General features: G+C 39.1%; 3 protein-coding genes across 12 annotated transcripts in view; all 3 read right to left on the bottom strand.

Annotated features, from left to right (window-relative positions):
- Positions 1-27,060, bottom strand: part of LOC146479836 (uncharacterized) — a 69,408-nt gene that overhangs the window by 25,454 nt on the left and 16,894 nt on the right. The window contains exons 1-2 of one of the 4 annotated variants that reach the window (XM_085110701.1): positions 23,823-23,935; positions 3,112-3,166 (exon numbers count right to left, since the gene is read on the bottom strand). The exons of 1 other annotated variant lie outside the window; for it this stretch is intronic. Coding sequence is in view for 1 of the 3 variants with exons in the window: in XM_085110696.1 (XP_084966822.1) it covers positions 23,823-23,949 (127 nt within the window). In the remaining 2 variants the exon portion in view is untranslated. Of the gene's footprint in view, positions 1-3,111; positions 3,167-23,822; positions 24,155-27,060 lie in introns of those variants that run through there. 2 more of the 4 variants (XM_085110696.1, XM_085110699.1) reach the window with 2 other exon arrangements.
- LOC146479840 (uncharacterized) lies at positions 209-23,935 on the bottom strand. The gene is made up of 5 exons (XM_085110717.1): positions 23,823-23,935; positions 3,112-3,166; positions 2,208-2,339; positions 1,397-1,750; positions 209-573 (listed from the first exon to the last, which is right to left on the bottom strand). Exons 3-5 carry the CDS (start codon positions 2,319-2,321, stop codon positions 217-219), a joined length of 825 nt encoding a protein of 274 aa, XP_084966843.1. The 5' UTR covers positions 2,322-2,339; positions 3,112-3,166; positions 23,823-23,935; the 3' UTR covers positions 209-216.
- The window catches only part of LOC146479834 (uncharacterized), a 34,376-nt gene continuing 16,932 nt past the window's right edge, over positions 9,617-27,060 (bottom strand). For 2 of the 7 annotated variants that reach the window (XM_085110710.1, XM_085110704.1), the window contains exons 2-4: positions 18,629-18,760; positions 10,455-10,808; positions 9,617-10,127 (exon numbers count right to left, since the gene is read on the bottom strand). In XM_085110710.1, the coding sequence (XP_084966836.1) occupies positions 9,765-10,127; positions 10,455-10,808; positions 18,629-18,742 (831 nt within the window). In that variant the 5' untranslated portion in view covers positions 18,743-18,760 and the 3' untranslated portion in view covers positions 9,617-9,764. Of the gene's footprint in view, positions 10,128-10,454; positions 10,809-13,960; positions 14,093-15,451; positions 15,485-18,628; positions 18,761-19,564; positions 19,803-27,060 lie in introns of those variants that run through there. The other 5 variants (XM_085110709.1, XM_085110706.1, XM_085110708.1 and 2 more) reach the window with 5 other exon arrangements.

Below are 27,060 nucleotides of genomic sequence, written 5' to 3'. Positions count from 1 at the left end.
AGGAAACTAAAAACAAACAGAGACGCACAAATATTTTTTCAGCATGATTCTGTCTTTTATTTAACAACAATTAATAATTGTATTTCAGTTACAAAACACAGCATTTAAATATCCCAGTAATCTAACAAGTTACTAAGACGTACTTTAATTCACCAAATGCATCATTTCTGTCACCTTAAGATTTTTTTTGCATGACTGGAGATTCTGGCTCAAGAACTAAGCCTGAGCTTTGGGAACTTCTTCAACATGGATCCGGGACACTGAATTCCAACCCGTTTCGGCGTCAGCATTTCCATACCCTTGACAATTACCGACCCAGAATCCCACGCGCACCTTTCCTTTGTGGATGTCGTTGCAGTGCCCTTCAATATGGCGGACGCGTTGAGGATCTTGCACTGTGCTTACACGGTCCAAGTACACGATGCCGTCAATGGGAAGAGGAGCTGAACATTCAGCACCGTTGAAAGTGAAGTACCAACGTTTGCAACAACGCCTACAGCTAGAGACTCTAAGAGCGCCAGTCCAGGCAACATGGAGGGATGTGTCCGAGAAGTTCTTGATGAACACACAATCCTGCATTACATAAAAACTAATATGAAGATAAATGAATGAAGAAAGATAACAAAGAAACAAAATACAATGGTCTGGATGAGGAAACAGGATCCCTCTTTCTTTCTTTAAACAATTCCAAGAATAATGTAGCTTTCAGCTTAACTTTTTTCCTTGGACAGCGTTAATTTTTACTGTAATAGCAATAGGTATGATATATAGTCTCAGTTGTGATGACCTCATAGTCTTGTTTAAAGTATTGTATTGTATTGTATATAATGGTAATGGTAATGCATTTATATACCGCATTTTCTATTCATGTATATATTCAAATGCGGTTTGCATCAGCATATGTCCATCAGCGACCTCATCCTACCCACCCAACCCATGAAATCATGAAACAGCACAAAGACCAGACCAGCACACCGGGAACTCCATGCCCTACTCTTTGCGATTAGTGTCTGGGTTCTTTAACGTCCCACAGGGTTATGAACATTGAAGTGTTGTGAGACGGGGCCTACGGTTTATCGTCCTTATCCGAGAAGACTAGAAAGTCTAACCATTTGCAGATGTCATTACAAAGGCAGCACTTTCTCCTCAGTTATTTAAAGACCCTGAGTGTTGGTCCGGCCGGGGTTTGAACCCACGACCTCCCGCACGGTAGTCCGATGCTCAATCAACTGAGCTAACCGGTCGGCGGTATAATGCAGGAAATATTCATGTATATATTCAAATGCGGTTTGCATCAGCATATGTCCATCAGCGACCTCATCCTACCCATATATATATATAATATATATATATAATATATATAATGCAGGAAATATAATCTCATCTCAGTCTCCACCTTGATCAGACCATTATCTTTGGTATCATGCACGTTTTTCCAGGCGCACTCCTTCCAGTTCCTAAAAGCCACCACACCTGGAGTCCCAGGGAGTCCACTCGCTCCACTCTCTCCGTGCTGTCCTTTTTGCCCTGGTGGACCCTGGTTTCCAGGCTCTCCCTTAGTACCATCTTTTCCATTTATACCAGCCGGGCCCTCGACACCAGGAGGTCCTTGGGGCCCAGTCTTCCCTGCTCTTCCCTGATCCCCCTTTGTTCCCTCGCGGCCATCTCGTCCGTCACGGCCTGGTAACCCAGGAGAACCAGGTTTTCCATGCATGCCGGGAATGCCACCATAGCAGAAAGGAGGAGATTGCTAGTTTGGAACATGAAATCAGCACGTTAATCATTTTAGTACCTTGAATAGCTGTAGAAACAAATACAAATATTCTCATAGGTAAAATCCTTTCAAAGGGCATAATTTGCAAAAAGTGTCACCCATTTGAAAACAATCACAGTGACCATCAACCAACAATCCCACCCGGTTAAAGGCAGTGCCCACCCCCCACCCCCTCCCCTTCCCAATAACTCCTGTATTTCCCTCACATCCTCTTACGTTGGTTTAAACTTGGGTAAAAAAATGACCTCGTTTTCTGAACAAGACCTTTTTAGTTTTTGCGTGTTCATCTTATCTTTTAGTAATATCATTAAACAATCAAATTTATGCTATATGAATCAGCTGTGTAATGTGTAAAGCGATCAGTGTCATTTTCATTTACCTTCCAAGGAATTTTTACTCCAATTTTTACCGATGTACCAAATTGCTTTCTTACCATGTTGTTAGATGGTTGATTAGTTTTGTTGACCGCTGCGGCAAAATAAACCAGGACTGACATCACAAGTAAAGTCAACATGGCTGGAGACACTTTACACGGAATAGTCGCCATTTTGGTCTCGTTGATTGGCTACGAGGGAAGCAAACATATATCACATTGATAGAGACTGTGGACAGCAAGACAGCAAATCTTTAGGATCGCCATTGTACTCCAATCAGTTTTTTACATTGAACAATTTTCGCTTTAATTTTTCCCTGTTTTTTCGAAGTGAAGATTTCATTACTACCCATCCGATGAAAGGCTTTATATTTGCCAACTTTAGAGCCATTTCCCTTTTATATTTCTTCTTACCTCGTTATTGCACGCTGGATATTGTAAGACATGTCCGTTGTTTCAATTCTTAACATACGTTTTTTCATTTCATTGTCCTTCCTTTGCACGAACTATAGTTTGTAGTTTCTCATTTTTTAACTAAAGAAAATAGAGTGAACAGCCGCAAATTGTTAGTTTAAAATCGGGCACAAAATTTTGGTGCTTAATTGAAAGCTATTTGGTCATCGGGTATTCTCAATTCCGAAGCGCTTAATCCTGTCTGAGTTTACACATAATTGACGAAACGTACGACATCGTTCTGAAGAAAGTCTGACTGAAAGAATTGAAATATCTATTAAAAAATTTCTTCAAACGGCGCGGTTTTGGACGAATTACTCTAGTTTTAAAAGTTGCATGAACTGTTATCGATCGTTTTTTTTTTTCGTAGAAGTTGAGCATAGTTTAAAGAAAATAAGCGAGCTTTAAGGCTTATTTACTAAGAATTTTGTATTTTTCTCAGCTGAATCCATAATCAGTTTCTAACGAAAACGGCCGGTTAAGGAAGAGCGAACCAACTGATAGGACATACCTGAAATCGGGGAAGAAGGTCGCCTCTTTGTTCCAATTACTTCTTGAACAAGTCACTGTGAAGAAACGATAAGCAACTTTTGTTAGTGTTAGAATTTTTCATTCTTCCTGTTGACTCTTATTCCTGTTTTGTCGAGTTCGTTGTTAACCATGAGTCAAGGGCAAGGTTGGCTGCGTGGTAAAGCTTTTGAATATTCAATAAGAGTGAAGACTTTCGGTCGCTTTTTCTCGCAACAAATGTTTAACCAGTACTGATTTCAGTTCAATTTCGGGAGCGATAATTCCAATTCAGCGGCTCATGCCGGGTTACTTTTATAATGTTGCTAGAATTACCCACACACTATGGGGTCATACCATTTCTGAAAGTGATTAAAATATTTCACCCTGCTACCGCATGTTCTGGCTTTTGCTATGTATCTTTATTATTGTGTTTACGCTAAAAACGATTACTTTAAATTTTCCGAAAAATTGATTGCACCCTTGAATTATCCACTCTCTGCAGCCTGATATATAAATGTTAGTCGGGAATGTTCGACTCAAAACACAAACTGAAGAACCGCCACTAAAATATAAGAAAAACAGTGTCAACGAGAGTTCGTTCGATCTCCTCGAGCCGGAACCATTGAATTTTACGTCGCTTACACCGTACACATGACTACAGAATAATAATAATAATAAGGATAATAAAATACTTGATAATATTGTTAAAACTGCGTAGCGTCTTGTTCATACAAAAGGTTTTGGTTTTCTTTAACGCTATAAAGGTCGGTTTATGTTCACCGACGTTTCGGCAGTGCTGCCTTCTTCAGGGTGGCATGTTGAAAGTGGAGTTCGTTATTTGCCGTCGTATGCAAATAATAAAATACTAATCTGAGAGAGCTACCGTAGTTTTTGTTATGTTTCTTCGACCCATTTTGATGGGTTTCGCCAAAAAAATATTTGCCCTACGCAAACGTCGGTATCAACGGAATCCACTTCCCGCATAGCACCAACTATCGCCAGACACCCTTGCGGTACGATACAAATTAAAGTTAATTTCATTATAATTTTCGTTCTATGTCGATCTAAAGTCAAAGTTGTGCATAAAAGATAACGGCCACGGGATCGTCATTTGAATCGGGGGTCACCGAGCGAGAACTGATGATATTTAGAAAATACTGTAAAGAATCGTTTCCTGTATTTCAAGATAGTTTTCGGTCCGTCAAAAGGGACATCTATGTACGGTAACACAGTTTGATCAGTTCGATAGGATTCTTTATTTGTATTTAGTTTAAATTCGTCAAAAATTTTAGGGAAGCGATCGCTTAATCCTCCGAATTTTCGAGCTGCCGTTGGCTTTCCGAAAATCTTAGCTGGCCTCATTTCGTTCTCTTTACGGCTTTCCTCGTGTTTCGCAGACAAAAGAATTAATATGGGGCTATCACTAAAGTTGCAGGTTACAAAAACAAAAGTAAACGTTAGTTTTTCTCGGCCGCAATTCAATCCAAATTTCTAAGGTGATTTGGGCCTTACATCAGTTATTCACCAAAACTATTCGTCGTGGCCTTCCACAACTTTTTTAGACTTGGTGCCAACGACAGTATAAATTTATGTTAGATCGTTTGTGAAGCGATAATTTCAATGACTGCCTTAGTTTGCATTTGGTTGTCTTCACGACTGGCATACATACTTGAGGCATTTTCAAGGCATTCTTCATTCTGTGCTAACCTGATACACTCTGAAACCTATGAAAAGCAAATTTCTCGACACATTGTATTCACGATACTTCCAATTTCATTTTCAGATCCAAAAAATGTTAATACAGAGATTTCGTATTAGGGTTTTCCTTTAAAAGAATAATTAAGGAGCAAAACATACATTAATTTGACTTGTTTTTTGAATTCGATAGACTTAATTGTCCCAAACACAAGTCAGGCGCTGTATTGAAAATGGCTGTATATTATGGATTGTTTTTAATCTTAGTTCAAAAATCTATTTTTTCTATTCAAGTTACCGTTCAGCCCGTAGCGTGTTTGTTTGCTTTTATGAATAACCTCATAAATATGTCCTGTCTACTAATTTTCTTGTTACCAATACCTACTATTAAAATTTTCACTGAGTAAATATTTATCATCGTTCAGAGCTTCTTTGGCAGGAAGCGCCTTTCTTGAATAAATTAAACCGATAATTAAAATACGTATACCTACTTTCCCAAATCGTTGATAATTCGTCAAATCACTGGAAACGTTATTCATCTGAAGCAAATCTAACTCAAGTCTAGTTAATAAGAGAATCGACGGACAAAAAACACTCAAGTGATACACCGGACACTAAAGCGAATCGATACAGTCGACATATTTTATCTTAGCAGGTTTAACAGTAGTTACAAATTTCTGTTCCTTTTTAATGGGAAGTTACTCACGCTAAATAAATTAGAAAATTAGTAATACAGGAACAAGAGTTGTACTTCCGGGATCTTACACAATTTAGTGAATTATTAATACTGAGTATAAAAATCATTATACGCTCTACAGCGGTAAGATCAGTAGACTTAGCTCGAGCCGCACTTCTGTTTTGTTTTTATGCGATATTCTGAGTCACATCATTAGTAGATATATATCCAGATAAGATAATAGCATGTAGAAACTTACCATAAACTCGACTCAGCCTCCACATCCTGGTCATAGTGAATTCTCGATACTAAGGATATGTTGAAATCAAATACTTGCCGACATGATTTATCCCACTCCTTTCTTCTTGTCTCTTGTCACGAACAAGATTTACAAGACTTTCTGCTCTGTATGATTCCTTCTTTCACTCTCCTCATGTCCTTTACAGTTCCTTGTTGCGCAAATGACGAGGCTGTTGACCTGATGACACCCGAAAACCGCGCTTTGGAAGCAATATATAGCTCCCTTAGTTTTCACTAGGAGCAGACTTAAGTTGACCGGCGCACTTAAACGTTGATATATTTCCAGGCGATGCGTCAAAAATACGTTTGGGGTGAGCGTCTCGAAAATAGTTAAAACACAGCCATTTGTTTTGAATAATTGCTGAGGATTTTTTGGTAATTAATTATTCATTTATATATCGGGTTGTAATTTCATGTCTGGTATCTGGTGTTACGATGACGTATTTTGCCTAACTCGGTTGCATAAACGATTAATCTCGTATCCAGAGTCCTCAGGCTCTCTGGTCAGCGGTAGGTAGCCAAAGAGCCTAAGAATGAATATCAATAGAAGCAACGACTTTTAATGACGAATTGTTTAGGTGACTGAAAACTTAAGGCAATTTTAAAGCGACATATATCAAAGACTCGATTGCGACTTTGTTGCGGTTTAGTAGGGCAGAGATTACTGCGACGTGATCATAAACAGATCAAAGTATTTTTGTAAGTCTCTAAAGCATCCTTTATGATGACATCAATCACATGCGCTCTTTTATCGGAAAAAATCGCACCACCAGTTCACAGTGAGACGATCTGAGATCAGGCTTAAAATTGCTGGCGATTTTAAATCACCCATGTAAATTACCAGTGATTCGTTACAGGATTTTAAGGTGATTATATATCGATTTTGAAAACAGAGCTCCATCCTGTGTAGCTCGCCGAGAGTGCGGCTTGAATATTTATAGGGCGAGATCAGGTCGTGCGCAAGAGGTTCACTCCCTTTTCTCCTCTCTTGTGCCAATCTCATTCCCAGAGACTGCGCTGCTTTCGGTCAGCACCCGCCTGGGCCCTGGGAACAAGATTTCTCGCCCTGCGCTTCTTGTACCCAGAATCTTCAAGCTGTTTGTTTAGCGGGTGATCACCGGGCGACTAACTGCTGGCAATATTGTTTATTAAGAATTCTGGGAACTAGACTGCACGAGGAACCTTTTGGGTTTCAATCTCCTTCTTAGAGGATGCATTCCTTTTAGTAGGTTACTGAGGTTAACCTGATTGAGCTCTAAGAAGGAGATGCTAGAAGTGCATTAATCCACATTGTTATCAATTTAAATATATATTTTCATGAAAGATCGTCTGTCTATACGACGCTTAATAATTGAAGTATGCTTATGTTTGCAAAAAGCTGCGTCTTTACTTTATCCAGGCGGGGCTTTTTTCGTCTGCAGGGGTAAAAAGTACGCCCAAGATGTTTCCTTTGAGGTCTGCAACGATACCTTATGACGTCATGTTACGTGGAAATTATGCGATGATTGCCAAAGGGTGGCCATCTTTGATCCGCCATTTTGGATTTCTGGATTTCCCCAAAATCTCAGGAAAGCGCCAAAATTGAACGGAAAGTAATCAAAAATACTAACACAACACTCAGCTAAAAAAAACCTTAAAAGTTACTGCTATCTAAGTGAGCAGACAGTGAGAAGTGTCAACAAGCCCCTTCAAAAGGCTGAACCACTCAAGCCATTTCGAAGGAGATTTTAGAGAACCTCAAATACATAAAAGTCCTCTTCGCTGACAAGATGAGATCGCGCCAGTATAGTTCGGGACACTGAAGGGCACCATTCTAAGATGTCAGCACTAATTGAGAATGGACTGCACCAGCTCCTGAACAAAGATCGTACAGACCATATGACTCGGAAGTTAACGGAGAAGCTACTCACCTTAAAGCGGAACGGCCACTTGTCTTAGGCCGTGTAACGCAAGATTAGACCTCGACACAAACAACCACCAAGGATCTATTGGTTTACCTATGATCTGCAAGGGCAGCGTAATGTATCAACACCCTTATAATTTCTTATGATTTGTCTGCTTTTCTGGCTAACTGCTTGCCTCCTTTCACAAGTTCCCTAGACTTCACGGTGAACAACTCACCTCACTTTACATCCAGGTCCATCAGTAGTGAGACGATCCAGGACACGCGAGATCATGGTGCCATGGTCATTTGACGTAACGTCGCTGTTTATCAACGTCACCATCGAAGGTACTGCACGAACCGCGTTTCAGAAACTGGAGATCAGAGTCATCCCACCAAAGCTGACCGAACAACCCTAACACCTGGTCAAATCGCGGAGCTCGTAGATTTCATATTGAGATCAACTCACTTCCAGTATAATGGATCTATCAACGAAAAAATGGAAGGTGAAGTCAAGAGTAGCCCAGTTTCTTATGTTGCTAACCTCTAAATGCAGATGTTTGAAGAACAGGCCTAGGCACTAGCAACCATACCTTAGAAGCTCAAGATATGGAAGGACCACGTGGATCACACTTTCACCAACCTGGACCACGGCAGTTTTAATAACTTTCTGCAACATCTTAACAGCGAGCAGCCGTGAATCTGTTTCAACTTGGAGACTGACACTTACAGCAAGACCGCCTTCCTACACACGTCAGTCTCGAGTAAAGCAGATGGCCGCCTCACCAGCAGTGTCTACGGAAAACAGACACACACAATGATCAATTCTTAGCGTCTGATTCACCCTCGATCAGTAAAACGCGGTATTGTCAAGTGCTTGTATGACTGGAGAAGCGTCTTGTCAGGTGTTAAACAGGATACGAAAATAACATTTTGAAATAAGATAGAGTTTGATGCTTGAACTCTAGGCTGAACATCTGACCCAAAGGGTGGGTTGTTCCCCACAAGGACACAGATACAGCGAAAAATTCCGAGGGTATGGCTGTCCCATTTTCATAAGGAGAAGAAACATTTATCATCTGTGCATGCTTTAAACGTTTATCCTTGTCTTTTTTGCCCCTCGCCTTTTCAGAGCACGCAGCAAGACCGGCCACCATCTTCCCGACACATGAAATTAGGTATATCGCAGAATATCTGTTGTTTATCGATGACTAGTATTCAGTGCACCATGTCGCCAAAAGCCGTACATATTGATAAATTTGTAGCTCTGAAATTTCAAAAGAGAGGAAAAGAGGGACTGATGATTTACATACAGACACTGAGGGAAGGACATTAAATAAAATACTTGAGCCCCGCAACAACATAAGCCGTTTAAACATTTTTTTTAACTCCATCGTCGATAGAATTTATATTACAGAGGGAATACAAGATGGTTAAAAGGATGAAGGTAAAAGGTTGATCAGTTGTTAGTACCATTCATTCAATAAAGCCATTTTAGTGTAGGGTCTGTTAAAAAGTTGATACTTTGATTATTTTCTCTCTTTCTCTCCTTGTCTGTTATGACTGCACCCCATTTTCATTTTAAACACGATTAACTTTTTTCTCTCGACTATTTATTTTTTCACCTTTCCTGTGCATTCATTGCATGATAGTGAGTTTTGAAACAATTGAGGGTTGATTTTAAGAACGTAGGAAAGCAATAAAAGAGAAAAAAGAAGGATTAAAGAACAGCAAGATCGAGTTTGAGAAAAAAAAATGAAAAGAAAGTTAACGAAAAATAAAATGTTACATGACGTTTCGACGACCTCATGTCATCATTATCAAATGCGGTGAAAAATTTCACCGCATTTGATAATGATGACATGAGGTCGTCGAAACGTCATGTAACGTTTTTCAGAAACAGAAAGAGGAAAGACAAAAAACACTGACGCATACATTCTCTGTGGGTTCCTGCCTTTTATTCTACAATAGCATGATGATTGCGGTTACAAAGCACACCACTTTAAATCTCAGTTAATTAGCCAGATTTTTAAAACTAAGCAACTTTACTATAACTATCCCTTAAAACGCTTTTGCAGGACTGTAGGTCTTTTCTCTGGACCTAAGCCTGAGCTTTGGGAACTTCTTCCACAAAGATCCGGGACACTGAATTCGAATTCCAACCCGTGTAGGCGTCAGCATTTCCATGCCCTTGACAATTACCAACCCAGAATCCCACGCGCACCTTTCCTTTGTGGATGTTGTTGCAGTGCCCTTCAATATGGCGGACGCGGTGAGGATTTTGCCTAGTGCTTACAGAGCCCAAATACACGATGCCATCAATGGGAAGAGGAGCTGAACATTCAGTACCGTTGAAAGTGAAGTACCAGCGTTTGCAACAAGCCTTGCAGCCATAGACTCTAAGAGCACCAGTCCAGGCAACATGGAGGGATGTGTCTGAGAAGTTCTTGGTGAATACACAATCCTGTATTACACCGAAATGGATATGAAGACAAATAGATCAGTAAAGAAGAAGGACAAAGGAAAAAAAACACAACAAAGGAACAAAGGGATAACCTGTATATTAAAACCAAGAAAGGATATTCAGGACGAGGAAACAGAAAATCTGCACAATGATAACTCTTTCTTCGTATTTTTTTTAAAAATGCAATTCCAAGAATAATTCAGCTTTCAGAATAATTTTTTTCCTTGGACAGCGTTAATGTTTACTGTCATGGTAAAGGGTATGTTACATAGTTTCGTGATAATTTGGTTATTTAAGCAAGAGATATTATCTCATGTCAGTCCTCACCTTGATCAGACCATTATCTTTGCCATCAATCAAGTTTTCCCAGGCGCACTCCTTCCAGTTCTTAAAAGCCATTACACCTGGAGTCCCAGGGAGTCCCCGCGCTCCAGTCTCTCCGCGCTGCCCTTTTTGGCCGGGAGGACCCTGGATTCCGGGCCCTCCATTAGCACCATCCTTTCCATTTACACCAGCCGGGCCCTTGACACCAGGAGATCCCTGGGGTCCAGTCTTTCCCGGTATTCCCTGATCCCCTTTAGCTCCCTTACGGCCATCTCGTCCGTCACGGCCTGGTAATCCAGGAGAACCAGGCTTGCCATGCATACCGGGAATGCCACCATAACAGGAGGGAGGAGGTTGCTAGTTTGGAACAAGAAATCACCATGTTAAAGTTAATTGGTTAATTTACTGTTAGTACTATTAGTACTATTTTAGGTATTAAAATACCTAGTGCTACATTATATTTCTTCTGATAACTGAAGGTAAAATCTGTTCAAGGAACAGTTTCACCCATCTGAAAACAGTCATAGTGACCCCCAACCTACCAGCTCCACCCTACCACCGACCAACTCCTGAATTAGAAAAACCAGTCAACGAAATTCCTTATGAAAATCATCAAACATTCGACTACTTTGACCTCCGTCTCATAAGTCGTTAAAAAGGTAAATATAATCTCTCACAAATGTGATATATAACTGTTGCATATATCCCTCACATTATATTCCATTGGTTTATTCTTGGGTCATACTAAATACCTCGTTTCTTGAACAAAGCCTTAACCTTTTATTTGTAGTGTTAGTTAAATCGTTAAGGGGGGAACGTAACCTAAACGCTATTGTTCTCATTGTCTTCAGAGAAGACGGACCAATAAGAATCCACTTTCTGCGCTTATATTTATAGAGTTAGGGGGGCCTAGACCAAAGTCTATTTTGTCCACGCAGGCGATCTCAGATTTCAGTTTTTATCACCGCGTGGGCCGCACGGCTAAATTTTTAGTCACCGATTTTCGCGTTTTCCGAAGGATAACACACCTTTTCGAAATGGTAAATCGAAAGAGGAACTACTAAGGAATACTCAACAGTTTCGACAACCCGACAGAAACTGAAAAAACAGGGCTGCAACCATGCACAGCTGTTTCGTTCTTATTGGAACTCGTCAGCACGGTGTAGCAGTTCTATATGACGAGTTCCAATAACAACGAAACAGCTGTGCACGGTTGCAGCCCTGTTTTGTCAGTTTCTGTCGGGTTGTTGTCTCGCAAAGTCAACTTTTTCACGTAGTGTCAGCCTTGCAGTTTGTGTTACAGTTTATTTTTGGCGGATTCGGTCTCTTGTAGATCTTTCGTAACAGATCCGATAGGTCTGCCTTTTAAGCATGGTTTTGTCCATGCGTTTCAATGTTAAGATGGTTTTATCCATCTTTGGGAGACAGGAATTCGATGCCTTGCCTGCATTCTCCCTGAGGCACGTTATGTGGCAACGCGTGATTCGGGGGACGGGCAGGTTCAAAGTGCGGAACTTGATAGGGCATGGGTTTTGTTGCATTTTATTTGAGCCAGCTCTGTTGCTGGTTTCATATAGAACTGCTACACCGTGCTGACGAGTTCCAATAAGAACGAAACAGCTGTCCACGGTTGCAGCCCTGTTTTGTCAGTTTCTGTCGGGTTGTTGTCTCGCAAAGTCAACTTTTTCACGTAGTATCAGCCTTGCAGTTTGTGTTATATTCTAATTGACCGATTCTTTGTATTTTGAACAGTTTTGGCGAAATTTTTGGAAAACGTGCCCCCCACAGGTCGATAAATTCGCTTTGGAATGGACTTGTAGTTCCTTCAAATCGCTTGCGCGTCTCTCGTCTCGCATTTAGAATTATACGCGTTCCTTTCTTAGGCGTAAACAGACTTTTCTGAATAAATTTTTCATTTAGGAAAGCATTTGTCTGTTTTTTTTTCTATTTTCATTGACAAAACGTGACAACTGCGTAATCTTGCGTAAATAAACAGTCATGCCCTCGAGACGGATCAAAATATCGCCCATATGATGCGAGGATCTAAATTCAACTCGAAATTTTTTCCTCCAAGTTTGTTTTTTGGAAGATGTTTATTTGGAAACTAGTGCATTTATTCCATAATCAGTAATTTTAACTATTTTAGACCAAAGGGGTGTTGTTGTTTTTTTACCCTGTAAGTTGTGATGTTTTACTGCACATGGGGTTGAAAATAACCACTTTGCCAATTTGGCCGAATTTTGAAAAAAAAAAAAAAAAAACCCTCTGGAAATGGCTGGTGATCAATGGGTTAAACATACGGACAAAAATAAATTCCCACTAAACACCAATTTCAATCAGAATTCCCTTTTTTTTTCAAAAAAAAAAAAAAAAAAAACCTTTTGCAAGGAGGGAGGAGATTAAGCCAACACAGATATCCATGCCGACTTTGCTATTGTTCCCCCTCTTAACCTCCGCCATCCTTGGTGGCAAAAAAGTACTAAAACAATATCCAAAATGTCCATAAAAGAAAAATTACTACTTCCCCAACCAACTCTCCCAAATAATACTATAAGCGGAAGAGTGCAATTATTCAAAACAACATCGTGTCAAAAGCTGGGTTGAAAAGCGTTTACCCATAGAACAAACATGAAATTTTAGTATCTGATTTCATGAATCAGCACTACCTGCATTTTATTTGTATTGTATTTTTCATTTACTCCACATGATCGTATTACATAAGATTGCAGTGCGTAAGAAAGAAGTGGAGAAAGGCATAATAATAACTAATTATAAATAGAGGAGAAGAAAGACAGAAAACGTTTTACAAGGTCGTGTGGCGGTGATTAATACTAAGCAAAATAATACTGTAAGAGAGCTCGTTTAAATGGTTGTTTTGTTGGTTTTTGACAGTAGATATAGGAATGTCATTCCAGTAATAGCATCCAATAATTGTTGGGAAAAATTTCCTAATATTTATTCGAAAAGGACTAGGATTCAGATGCTGTAGTGAAGCTATTCGAGTGGCGTAATTATGTTGCTCAGTTACTAGGTTTTGGGTGAAATTGGAAGGCTTTCCGTCTACAATATAAACATGAAAAAGTTGGCAGGTATAACATTTAACGATGTCAGGGAGCTACTTGAACTATCTTTTAATAAACCGTGTTGGCCAGATAGATGGACACGAATGCAGTCAAATGGGTTGAAAGTTCGGATTTCACTGTCAGAAACTTATTAGTTTCTAAAATGTATTACTTAATCGGTCAGTGTAAAACGCAGACTAGAGACGGGGCGTTAAAAACGGACGAGAGGGGAATATATGTGCTTACAATATACTTGCTAGTACTACGGCTAGATTTGTAAAACAATCGAAAAACGACAACTGAGATATTATGATGTCGACTTTCTGGCGTTTAAAGCTGGATATGCCAGGAAAGAAGCCTAACTTCACACACATATGTTTCTTGTTTCATTTACTTTACACGGAAATTTTACTCCAGTTTTACCGATGTAAAAAATTACTTGCTTACCGTGTTGGTAGATGGTTGATTAGTTTTGTTGTCCGCTGCGGCAAAATAAACCAGGACTGATATCACAAGTAAAAAAAACAAGGCCGGAGGCACTTTACACGGAATACTCGCCATTTTGGTCTCGTTGATCTGCTACGGACAAAGCAAACAAAAATCACATTGATGAAGACTGTGAGCAGCAAGTAGGCAAATCTTTAGAATCGCCTTTGTAACCTAATCAGTTTGTTATGTTAAACAATTTTCGCTTTAAATTTTCAGACTTAAGAGGGAATGTCAGTAAAAATATACGAAAATTAAAATTGCGGCCACGGTCAAAAAATCGATTTAGCTCACACTTTGTCGAGTTGAAGGCCTAAGTAAGTTTAAAGTTGTGGTACGCTTTAAGCGAGCCAATAAAGGCACTTTGAGGGAGTGAAAAGGAAGGATTATGGTTGGACTTCACCTGTATTTTTGCTCCAGAAAACACATGCTAGGACAGATATAAGCCTCTGAAATCGGCCCTAATTTCAATTCGAAATCTAACCCTCGAAGGTCGCTATCATCAACTAGTGAATTAGTACATTAAAAATATGACTTGCGACTTCATTTTTACACTTAACGAGAGATAATGGAAAGATTTACTTGCAGCCGAGATAGAAAAACGGGAGTAGATCTTGTTGCTGTGTGTGAGCCTGCTAAAAATGCACCATTTTCCTATTTTTCTGGGTGGCTGAATAGGCGTGAAGCCGTAAATTCAACTTTTCTAATTTTTTAGAAAAACTAAAGAGCGGTGGAACTTAATAGTTCACCAAAGAAGACATTTAAGTCAAAATAAAATGAAATCTGAAATTTCCCGTCTGTCGTGGGATTTTTGATATTTACACTCAGTAGCTCTGTAAATGGCTGCAAAACTTTCTTCACTGCAATTTAACACATTGATCCTGCCGCAGTCAAAATATAGCAATTATTTTAATCTCTGCTCGTTTCAGAGCGAACTGAGCACGGATATAGTAGACACACTTTTCTCTATCAAATAGAAGAAAGATCCTCGCAGTTACCACGTAACTTTAAGTATAAGCAGTCTAAAATAATCCAAATTCAGCGAGAAAAAAAAGATGACCGGTAGTGACTCATATCCTCTAATCTTTTGACAAAAGACAGTCCAGCCATTGATTTTTAGGTGTACGGTTATAAATCTTCAGGATCTAGCAGAACTTTTACACGAACGCCGATAAAAATTTGACAAAATTACAATTCAGCGCCATTGAAATTTACACTCTACGTAACATGGCTAATAGAATAAACTAACTCCTCGGCAAAAGTTTCTACAAAAAAGGCTTTAAAAAATGTATCGATGTTAAATATTGTCTACACGGGTACAACAAACACCAAAATTACCACAAGATAAAATAAATCTCACTGGCTCCCTCATGCACGAGCGACTTTGCTACAATAAAAAACAGATATTCACATCCCTTGATTTAAAATAAGTCATACTTTAAAATATCTTACTTAACGATGTGCCAGATTTCCCGGTTAACTTGCTGAAGATCTAACCTGGAACAATTAAAATTAATTTTTTTAAGGACGAGAAGCTTTATCATCCTTCGATAGCCAATCGGAAGTAGCTGTTCCCACGAAAAGCAAATATTGCATCGTTCTCTAAATAAACAAATCTACTTATCCATATCTCTGAAACATTAAAACCAGTGTTTATTGTTGGGCAAGTTCACAGACATACAGAACAACGATGTCTTGTTCATTTTTTACTATTGTCGGTGGGATTTGCCGTGCAGACGAATGCACTAGCTTCCCAACTTCCGTCAAACCACTCACGCAGTGTAACAAGCATACAAAAATCACAACTAAGTCCCTGAAATTTTGAATGAGCCGAAGAATCATTTTCTTCCTCTTCTGATTCACTGAAAACTTCTTGGTTGTCCTCCTCGCCAGAAGAGAACTCGGGTTCTAACTGATGAGGTAATATTTTTGACAAGTTCTCCCGGTTTTGTTGTCCGCTTTGACTTGAATGCGTCACGCAAGCAACCGCAACACGTCATCAGTCATCAGCGCCACCCTTTGGAACAGTCTTCCTTGTGACACAAGACAAGCAGAGTCCCTTGGGTTATTTAAGCGCTTAATTAAAGAAGTATACGTTGAGGCACGGCATTCGTGGAAAGCAGCTTTAGTTAGGTTAAGGTTTTAAGTATAGTTCTTACAATTGTCGGGGTCCCACAGGGGTTTAGGGCTCCAGGGCTCCGGCCTTAAAAATGCAGGGCTCGAGGACTCTAAGGCGAGAAATTTCCGGGCTCTAGGGCTCCACATCATCTGCTTTATGGCTCCGGGCTCCACTCTGGTCTATCATCTTGATATGTAAAAATTCTATTTTTAACTCTAAATCAAATACGCAAATAAAAAAAATCAGCAATTCCGGTCAATAGTAGAGCAGAGGTGACTGCGATGTTAGCATCTTCGTGAGTCTCTAACGAACGCTTTATGATGAACTCAAATGCGCTTTCTCATCGCACCACTAGTAGTTCATAATGAGACGATCTGAAATCAGGTCTAAAATTTATGGCGGTTTTAAATCCCTCATGTAAATTACCAGTGATTCGTTATGGGATTTTTAGGTGATAATATATCGATTTTGAAAACAGAGCTCCAGCCTGTGTAGCTAGGGCTTGAATATTTATACGGCGAAATCAGAGTGGTGTGCAAAATGTTTACTCTTCCCTCTCCTCTCTCATGCAAATCTCTTTCCCTAAGCAAGCGTTGTTTTTGGTCAGAACCTGATCTAAGACTAGACTGTTCACACTCCCCCCTATTTTTCCGTGAGATTCCCGAGACGGGTACTTTTCGATGGAGTTGCCGCCGTCTTGGTTTGTAAAAGCGAGCGCGATCTGGGGAGAGTGTCCAAACTACCGAGGGGAGCCAGAGAGGAAGTTAGTTCATTCGGGGAGGGGGAGTGACTAAATAGGAAGAAAAAGGAAAAAAAAAAGGAAGACTGTTCCAGAGAATGGCGCCACTATAGCTGAAGCTGTTTTTGTAATAGTTTGTGCGCGGTAATGTAACATTGAGTTTATTTTCAGAGTCCCTTAGGTTATATGCGACTTCTCGCCTTTCAAATTTAGAACTAAGATAGTTTGGAGCCAACCCGTGAAGAGACCTGTAAACCATCGTACCTCTTTGAAATTGTTGCTGGCAAGGTAGGTTTTTCCACCCTAGAAGTTTGAAAAGGTGACCAGCATCTACGTCATAGCTTGAGTAGGTCAAAACACGGGCTGCTCTGTTTTGTAGCTTTTGAACCTTATTCCATAAGGTTATCCCACAGTTTCCCCAAACAATGTTGCAATAGTCAAAGTGTGGCTGTATTAAAGCTTGATATATTAGTTGTAAGGTCGCCTGAGGGACAAGGTGCCTTATTCGTTTTATGGCCCCAATACCAGAGGCGACTTTCTTTGTTACTATCTCGATATGGCCACTCCAATCAAGTCTTTCATCGATGGTCACTCCAAGTGATTTTGCAGTAGTGACCTGGCTAACTTAAAAATCATTAATTGCAATTGTCGGGGACTCTGTGAGAGTACTTAGCCTCTGCCTAGATCCGATAAGCATAAACTCGGTTTTAGTCATATTTAGAGTAAGTTTATTTTCTCTCAGCCAATTGTGAACATTTTGTAAATCTTGATTTAGATGCAACTGAATATTGTCTGCATTATCACCTGCGTATGTAAGGTGGGTGTCATCAGCGTACATCCTCGGCTCACAATCTGAAAGACAGTTTGGAAGATCGTTGATGTATAACTGAAATAGTAATGGACCTAAAATCGCCCCCTGGGGAACACCATAACTTAATAAACAGCTTCGAGAGAGCGATCCGTTGTTGGAGCCTATTTGAGTACGATTCTTTAAATATGACTTAAACCATTGGTGCGCGTTACCATTTATGACGTAATTGTTTAATTTTGATAAAAGGATCTCATGGTCAACTGTGTTGAAGGCCTTTTTGAGATCTAAGAAAACAAGGGCGTTGATTTTACCGCGGTCAATATTGTACGCCCAAGTGTCCGTGGCCTCAAGGAGAGCCGTGACAGTTGAGTGAATAGCACGGAAGCCTGATTGATATTTACAGATTATTTTGTACTCTTCTAGGTAGGCATATAATTGATCATAGACTTTCAAAGACCTTGGCCATAACAAAGGAGAAAAAACCACATAGCCCACAGAGCATCGCTTCCAACTATATTATCAAACTGTCGATGTCACATGATCATCTCATTTCAAAATGGATGCGATGGAAGAACAAGCGTGGCAAGCGCCAATGTTTCAGAAATCAAAGCTCATATATTTGTATTGTGTCGATACCGAGTATATTTCCGAGCTCACGGTACCTTGTTTACCTTTTCTTAAGTTGAAATGTTTGTTTGGACATGTGACGGTTTCCCTGGATCTCTTTCGGAGCGGCGAATGGTTGTTTTCCCCCAGAGCAAGCGTTTGCTTGATAAAGTGAAAGATGTAGTCTCGCCCTGCGTTATCAAGGTTATATGCAGTGTTGAATTCCAGGTAAGAATCATTGAAAGTCATAAAAGTGTATTAACTGTGTAATGTGTAAAGAAGTCAGTATTATTTAATTTAGTTTCCACGGAAATTTTATTCCATTTTTACCGATGTAACAAATTACTTGCTTACCATGTTGTTAGATGGTTGATTAGTTTTGTTGACCGCTGCGACAAAATACACCAGGACTGATATCACAAGTAAAGACAACAAGGCTGGAGACACTTTACACAGAATACTCGCCATTTTGGTCTCAATGATATGCTACGGACAAAACAAACAAAGATCACATTGATGAAGACTGTGAGCAGCAAGTCGGCAAATCTTTAGAATCGTCCTCGAACCCCAGTCACTGAGTTTGAATAGTTTTTGCTTTTGATTTTCAGACTTAAGACCGTGGTTTATTCTTATTTTATCACTACTTCTATGCACCAGGTAAAACGTTTTCTACTTGTTAACTTTAGAGCCATATTACTTTTATATGTTTATTTTGACCCCCTTATCACACGCTGGAAATTGTAACACATGCCCATGGGATCAATTCTTAGTGTACGCTTTTTCACTTCTTTGTCCTCACTTTGTAGTTACTTTAGTTTATTGTTTCTCATTCTTTATCTAAAAGAAAATGGTTCGAAAAGTTACGAATTTTCATTTTAAAATCGCGCACAAAATTTTGGTTCTCAACTAAAAGCTATTTGGCCATCGCGTATTCACAATTCCGAACCATGTAGTCTTGCCTCAATTGTGAACTGCATTAGTTGACAAAAAACGTGCGACAATTTCTAAGGATTGGAGTACGACAAACAAGAGGTCGACTGAAATAATTGAAATAAGGTATATACATTAAAAAATATATTCAAACAGCGCGCTTTTAAACGAATTATTTTAGCTTTAAAAGTTGCATGGATTTTGATCTATCTTTGTTTCGTAGAAGATGACCAGAGTTTAATTGATTTCAGCGAGCGTTAGGTAAGGCTTATTCACTATAAGAATTTTACATTTTTTAGCTCAGTTAAATCTATAATCAGTTTCCAATTACCGGAGAACAAACCAAGTGAAAGGACGTACCTGAAATCGCTGACGAAGGTCGCCTCTCTGTTCCAATTACTTCTTGATCAAGTCACTGTGAAGGAACGATAAGCAACTTTCGTTACTGTTAGAATTTTTCATTCTTCCTGTTGACTCTTATTCGTGTTTTGTCGAGTTCGTTGTTCACCATGAGTCAAGGGCAAGGTTGGCTGCGTGGTAAAGCTTTTGAATATTCAAAAAGAATGAAAATTTTCGGTTGCTGTCCCTTGTAACAATTGTTTAAACAGCAATTTCAGTACAAAGTCGGGAGCAATAATCCCGATTCAGTATTTTTATAATGATACTTAGAATTACCCACACAGGCACTGTTGGGGGAGTGCCATTGCTTAAAGCAATTAATATAGTTCTCCCTGCTACCACACGGCATGAAGCGATGTTTTAAATGATGTTCTATATATAACTTTATTATTGTTTTCAGAAAGTAAATAAATTAAGTATTTGATATGCGCTAAACTGAAATACTCTAAATTTTCCGCAAAATTTACTGCACCACTAAATTTTGCATTCCCTGCAATATTTTTAAAAAAATGTGAGTTGTGTTCATTAACTTAAAAATTCCTCTTTCGTCCAAAAACACAACTCAAGAAGTCATTAAAAACAAAAACACAACAGTGCCAACAAGAATTCGTTCGATTTCCTCATGGACTTTGAATTTTATGTCACTTTGACCTTGCCAATGACTGCAGAAATAATCATCTGGGAATAAAAAATTTCTCATTAACAGAACGGATTTTGGCCATATTTTCCTCCAACCATTTTGGTGGAATTTGCAGAAAAATATATGTACTCTGAAGACATAAGTATCTGCAAAATCTCTATCCCACAAAGGACCAAATAACGCGAAACACTCTCGTACGATAAAAATTAAGGTCAGTTTTCTCATATCTTTCATTTTTGTGGATCTAAAGCGAAAGTTGTGCGTAAGCAGTAATAACCACTGGTTCGAAATTGGAATCGGGTTCACCTAGCGACAATATGGAAGAAAATATTGTAAAAATCGTTTTCTATTTTCCAAGATAGTATTCCGCCCGTCAAAAGGGACATCTATGTACGCCAACACAGTTTGATCAGTTCGATAGGGTTCTTTAGCTGCATTTTAAAGTCGCATGCCGAAAATTTTTGGGAACCGATTGCTATGCTTCGAATTTAGGAGTTGCTGTTGGCTTTCCGAAAATCTTAGCTGGCCTCATTTCGTTCTCTTCACGGCATTTCTCGCCTCTTCGAGGACAAAAAGAATTGATTTTACAATGCTTAAACTAAAGCTTTAGGTTACAAAACACCAAAGTAAACACTGGTTTTTCTGGGCCGCAATTCAATCCAAATGTGTTGGGCCTTACCAACAGATATTCACTAAAATGAATCGTCGTTGAAAGCATCTTGTCCTTCAATAACGTTTTTGGACTTGGTGTCAACGACAGTATAAATTTAGATCGTTTGTGAAACAATAATTTCAATACTGCCTTTGCGTTTGGTCGTCTTTCAGTAAATGGATAAATACTTAGGCATTTTGGAGGCATTCTTCATTCTGCGGTGACCTGACATACTGAAACCTACTAAAAAGCTAATTTCTTTACACACTGTATTTTATTACAATTCTTTCAGCATCGTTTCAAAATATCAAAAGATTCGAAAACTATGGTTTTTCGGTAAGAAGAAAAATGAAGGTGTAAAACATACATTAATTTGACTTGTTTTTTGAAAGACTCAATTGTCCCAAACACAAATCAGGCGCTGTATTGAAAATTGTTATTGATCTTAGTTCAAGAATCTCGTATTTTTTCTATTCATGTTGCCGTTCACCCGGTAGCGTGTTTGTTTACATTTTTAATTACCGTCATAAAAATCTGTCCTGGGTATACTAATTTTTTTTGTTTCCAATACCTACTGAATTTCTACTGAGTAAATATTTAGAATTGTTTATATTTCTTTGGCAGAAAGCGCTTTTCTTGAATAAATTCAACCGATGACTTTGAATACGTGAACTTGCTTCCCCAAATACGATTATAACTCATCAAATCACTTGAAACTTCTTTTCAGATGAAGTAATTGTAACTGTAGTGAAAAAGACAATCGATCCGTAGTAAAGGCTCAATTGACACTGGACACTGAAGCGAATCGATACAGTCGATATAACTTTTACTTAGCAGGCTTAACAGTGGTTACCAATTTCTGTTCCTTTTTCGTAAGAAGTTGCTTGGCCCAGAAAAATGATACTGGAAAAAGAGCTATACTTCCGGGATTGTATGCAATTCACTGAGTTATTAACATTGAGTATAACAATCATTGTAGGCTTTACAGTGGTGGGATAGACTTAGCTCGAGCCGCACTTCTGCTTTATTTTTATGTGATATTCTGAGCCACACATTAGTAAATATATATTCAGATAAGATACTTACCTGTGCAAACTTTCCATAAACTCGACTCTGCCCCTACATCATTGTCATAGTGAATTCTTGCCACCAAGGATGTGTTGAAATTTAATACTTGCCGACATGATTTATCCCTCTCCTTTCTTCTTGTCTCATACCACGAACAAGATTTACAAGAGTTGCGTCTCTGTATAGGTCCTCCTTCCACTCTCATCATGTCCTTTATAGCTCGCTGTTGACTTGATAACCCCCCAAAACGATGAAGGACAGTCCTCGCTTTGGAAGCAAGCTTTAGCTTCCTTAATTTTCACTAGGAGCAGGCTTCACAAAAGTCCGGCAAAAAAAAAAAACCTTTGAGGTCTTGAAAATCAGTTAAAACATAGCTTTTTGTTTTGATTAATTGCTGAGGATTTTAGTGATCAATTATTCATTTTGATATCGCCGGTTATAAATTCGTGTCTCATATCTTGTGTCATGATGACGAATGTTGCGTAGCTGTGTTAAAACAAACAATCATAGCAACGATGTTAGTGACATTTTGTAATTTTTTTTTTATTTACACCCCTTAAGCTTACTCTTACTGTTACATAAGCGCAAAACACAAAAGTGTGAAGTAATTAAAAACATAAACACTAAGCCCAAAACTACAATTCAAATAGGGGGAGGAGAGTAGAGGGCACCTCTAGTAAAACTAATACTGTGCCCCTTTAAAAGAAGTAGATTTTAGTAACGGTTGTTAATGGTGCCGATTTCTTTTTTTTCTATTCTGAAAATTTATGGGCGATTTTAAAGCTAGTGGCATATGAAGACTCGATTTCGATTTCGTTGCGTTTTAGTAGAGCAGAACTGACTGCGAAACGAATATAAACACATCAAAGCATCTTCGTGAGTCCCTAAAGCACCCTTTATGATGACATCGCATGCGCTCTCTCAACCAGCAAAATCGCACCACTGGCGGTTCAAATGAGACGATCGGAAATCAGGCCGAAAATTGCTACAAAAATTGGCACTAAAATTGGCGATTTTATATCGCTCGTGTAAACAACACGTAGTTTTGTTGGCGATTTAAAGGCGATTATCTATCGATTTTGAAAATAGAGTGCTACTCTCTGCGTTGCCCGGGTGGAATATATAATGAACTTGTTTGTAGAAAAACTCAGTTCTTCCAAATACAAATCAGGCGCTGTAAATGTTGTTGGCTGTCACCGAGTTTTGTTTGAAATCTTAGTTCAAGGATGTCGTATTTTTTTCTTTTCTGTCCATAGCGTGTTTGCATTGCTTTTGTGATTACTCTCACAAATGTGTCCTGTGTACTAACTTTCTTGTAATCAATACCTACCGATTTTTCACTGAGTAAATATTTATCAACGTTAATGTTTCTTTGGCAGAAAGGGCTTTTCTTGAATAAATTTAAACCGATGATTTTAGACACGAATCCCTACTTCTCCAGATCCGTTAATAACTCAGCAGATCACTTGAAATATCTATTCATCCTAAGCAAATGTAACTCAAATCCAATGAATAAGAGAATCGATTGGCAGTAAAGGCTCCAGCAGATATGGAACTGGAGCGAATCAATGCAGTCGATCAGTGATAATCAATTTTACTTAGTATACTGAACAATACAACTTACGAATCTCTTACTAGCCTGTACGTCGGACCACATTTAACAAGAGAAGACCAAGCGCTATACTTCCGGGATTGTTGGCAATTCATTGAATTATTAGACTGAGTATAATAATCATTATAGGCTAATTGCAGTGGTGGTATAAACTTGAACTCGAGCGGCGCTTCTGTTTTGTTTTTATACGATATTCTGAGCCACGTCATTAGTACAATGTAACTAAATATTCAGATAAGATTCTAACCTGTGCAAACGTTCCATAAACTCGGCTCAGCCTCCATACCCTCGTCAAATTGAATTCTCGATACTAAGGATGTGTTGAAATCAAAATGCTTTTGATTTCTGTCACTCTTCAGTTCTTCTGGTTCCATGTCACGAGTAAGATTCCTTCTTCCAATCTCCTGATGTCTTTTACAGCTCGTAGTTGCTCAAATCAAGTTGTGTTGACTTGATAATGCCAGAAAACGCCAAAGGACCTTCCTCGCTTTGGAAGCAATACATGGCTTCCATAATTTTCATTAGGAGTGGGCTTCAAGAGACTTACTTAAACCTTCTCAATAGTTTCCAGAGAAGTCCGCCAAAAATAAGTCTGGGATCTCAAAATAGTAAAAGCATAGCCATTTGTGCTGAATAATTCCCGAGATTTTTTGGCAAACAATTATTCATCTTTATATCGGGTTGTAAATTCGTGTCTCGTACCTTACTGTTCCAGCCCGTCGCATCCAATCTAGTCTGATGACTATGACCCAGCCTTACCCTTCCCTAGTAAGTTAGCTTTGTAAGTCACGTGCCCTTGTTCGCGTCTTTGTAGCTCGTAAATCGAAAGTATTGTAATCTCGCCTGGACATCAAAAAGGTTATATATATCGATGTCTAATGGCCATTAAACGCTGTGTTCAAGAGGAAAGCTGTGTTTCGTCGAGTTTCCTAACATTAATTGGTCCTTCAAAGTCGGATGAAGACGATATTTATGCTGTGGATTGACTGAGGTGAATCTTCGTATCAAAGGTCAACAATTTACCACGTGCCCGGCGGTGTCAAGACTTCGAGTAGTCATGTCAGCGAAATTCATAAACGAGAGGACTTATCTGTCACTTACAGTCGAACAACTTCGCGGAAGGCTTGAGGAAAAGGGTTTGTCGATGACTGGAAAGAATAAGGTCTTACTTGAACGGTTAGTAAACGCTCAATATGTTTTGCAGTCCAATGTTGATGTTAAGCCAGAATTGCAAGAGAGCTCGAATTTCACTGAGGTTTCGAAAGAATCTCCTCGACCGGATAATAAGGAACAAGCCCAGGAAATAGGTTTCATTAGACGAAAGGCTAAGACATTGCAAATGGATATGGACGATTTGATTCGTGACATTGTAGAACAAGTCAAAACGCCAATAACAAGATTAAAGTACAGCTCAAAATAAAAAGATTAACCCAGAATCGAGAGAGCTATCTTCAATTGAGAAAACAGATAATCGCTTTGATCGCAGAAGAGAATATTGAGGAAGAGCCTCGTAGTTGGAAGGGTCTATTGGATGTCATAGATAAAGCTATTGATTCCGCCCATGAATACCTAAGTAGGGAAAGCAAAGTAGAAGATCAAAGTTCCCAAGAAAGTGCACATACTGAAAGTCGCCAATCGTCGAACCTGAAACTGCCCGGGATTGAGCTACCAAAGTTTAATGGTGATGTGTTGAAATTCCAAAACTTCTGGGATCAGTTTGAAGCTGCAGTGCACAACAATGGTGACTTACCAAACGTTCAAAAGTTTACCCATCTGCGTCCAGGCTGATCGGAGATGCCTTGCAAACTATAGAAGGGTTTGAGGTGACAGGAGCAAACTATCAACCAGCGGTTGAATGTCTCAAGCACAGGTATGGAAGAAAGCCTGTGATTATCTCATCCTTAGTGAAATCTGTCATTAAGAAGGATACCAAGTCTAGTGTTAGTGCATCTTCACTCCGCGATCTCTATGATACACTAAAGAACAGAAGTAGAGCTTTAGAAGCTCTCTGGGAGAACCCAATGAGCCACGGATGTCTCCTGTTGCCAATGTTCGAGACAAAATTACCCCCTCAGTAACTGGAAAAGTGGGAGTTAAGCTTGCAGACACCCCTGATGATTAAATTGATCTCGATTTGTTCTTTAAGAGTGCCTGACTGTAACTTTCGAGAATTTGAAAAATCGAAACTCCTGATAATTTGCCTGAAGTTTACTTTTGGGTAACTATCTTCAAAAATATTATTTGAATGTTCTGGAAATTTATAGTTTTCGAGAATTTTGGAGAAAACGAAATTACGGGCAGTTTGCCTCATTAATCATGCAAAAATCTCACTTAATATTAGCTAAGTTCAATACGCTTGTGTTGAAACAGTACGCAACGCTACAAAACGAGGTCGGTTTTGAACAAGAGCATAACTCACCTACTTTCTATCAATGGGACCTATGTAAACTTTTGTAGCACTTTGGAGGGTTTATGGCTCTTTGAAAAATTGACATTTTGAGGACTTCGCGATGAGGTAAAAATTGAGTAAGATTGAAGGTTTAAAATGCATCTTGGTATGTCAGGTATCGACTCGAGAGGAACATTGTGATAAAGTTTGGGTCTTCGTCTGTGATAATATGAAATAAAAAATCTGGGCAATCAATGCACGCGCCGACGAAAACCAAAGTTAGCGAGGCTTCGTTAACAAATTTGCATAATTCGCAACTGTTGAGAAAAAGCTGTTGTGGCGACTCGGTGAAAACATTGACCCAGGCTACCTTCAAATGGTCATTTTATCTCATATTGCATTTGTCTGTTTCTCTTTCTTGTTTAATAACGTGATAGAAAAGGTCTGGACAAAAAAAGAATGCACGCCATCGGGAAAGAAAATATTCGCCAAATTCTGGTGGGAAATTTGCATAATGCAAATCTCGCAATAAATCTTTCTGCAACGGAATCTGATTGGGAAGGTTTCGTGAAGAGACCCGGAACACTCCATATAAGAGGAGTTAAAACAACGTTAAATAATCCGATTTCAACAAATAATTGTCGAACCTTAACCTTTAAATTATAGTGTCAAACTGATACTCGCTATTGCGTTACCTTCATCACGTCAATAGCTGTCGATATGTCTTAAAAGAAGCCCGCAAACACACATGCACAGATACACGCTTCAAAACCTGTGTGCCAATTTCCGTTTAACAAAATAATAACTCAGTTTATACCTACAGTCCACATTAGCTGTAGGGCATGCATTTATCTTTGTCGAATGCCAACAAGAGAAACACGGGTATCTTAATGACACTGCATACACGCAATGTCAGTACTGCATACATCACAGGTAGCCGAAGCTCTATGAGCGTTCAAAAGAAATTCGTTTGACCTTTTTATTGTCACGTTGTAATTTGTGTGTTATGATGAGTGTTACGCAATGGCGTAAATTATAAGAGTTTGTATGGGAATTTTCGAATGTGTTTTGGAGTCGAAAATAAAGAGAATAAATG

This window comes from Pavona decussata, unplaced genomic scaffold (genome assembly GCF_977016875.1).
Source record: "Pavona decussata unplaced genomic scaffold, jaPavDecu1.1 SCAFFOLD_58, whole genome shotgun sequence".
Lineage (NCBI taxonomy): Eukaryota > Metazoa > Cnidaria > Anthozoa > Scleractinia > Agariciidae > Pavona > Pavona decussata.
Note: the sequence above shows the minus strand (reverse complement) of the source record. Positions and strands in the feature narration are given on the sequence as shown.

Bases quoted from the DNA above. Each gene is read 5' to 3' on its own strand.
- LOC146479840 (XM_085110717.1), bottom strand. From the start codon at position 2,321: ATGGCGACTATTCCGTGTAAAGTGTCTCCAGCCATGTTGACTTTACTT. The intron at 1,751-2,207 runs GTAAGAAAGCAA...GTTCCAAACTAG, and splicing joins ATCAACCATCTAACAACATG to CAATCTCCTCCTTTCTGCTA. The intron at 574-1,396 runs GTGGAGACTGAG...TATGTAATGCAG, and splicing joins AAGATAATGGTCTGATCAAG to GATTGTGTGTTCATCAAGAA.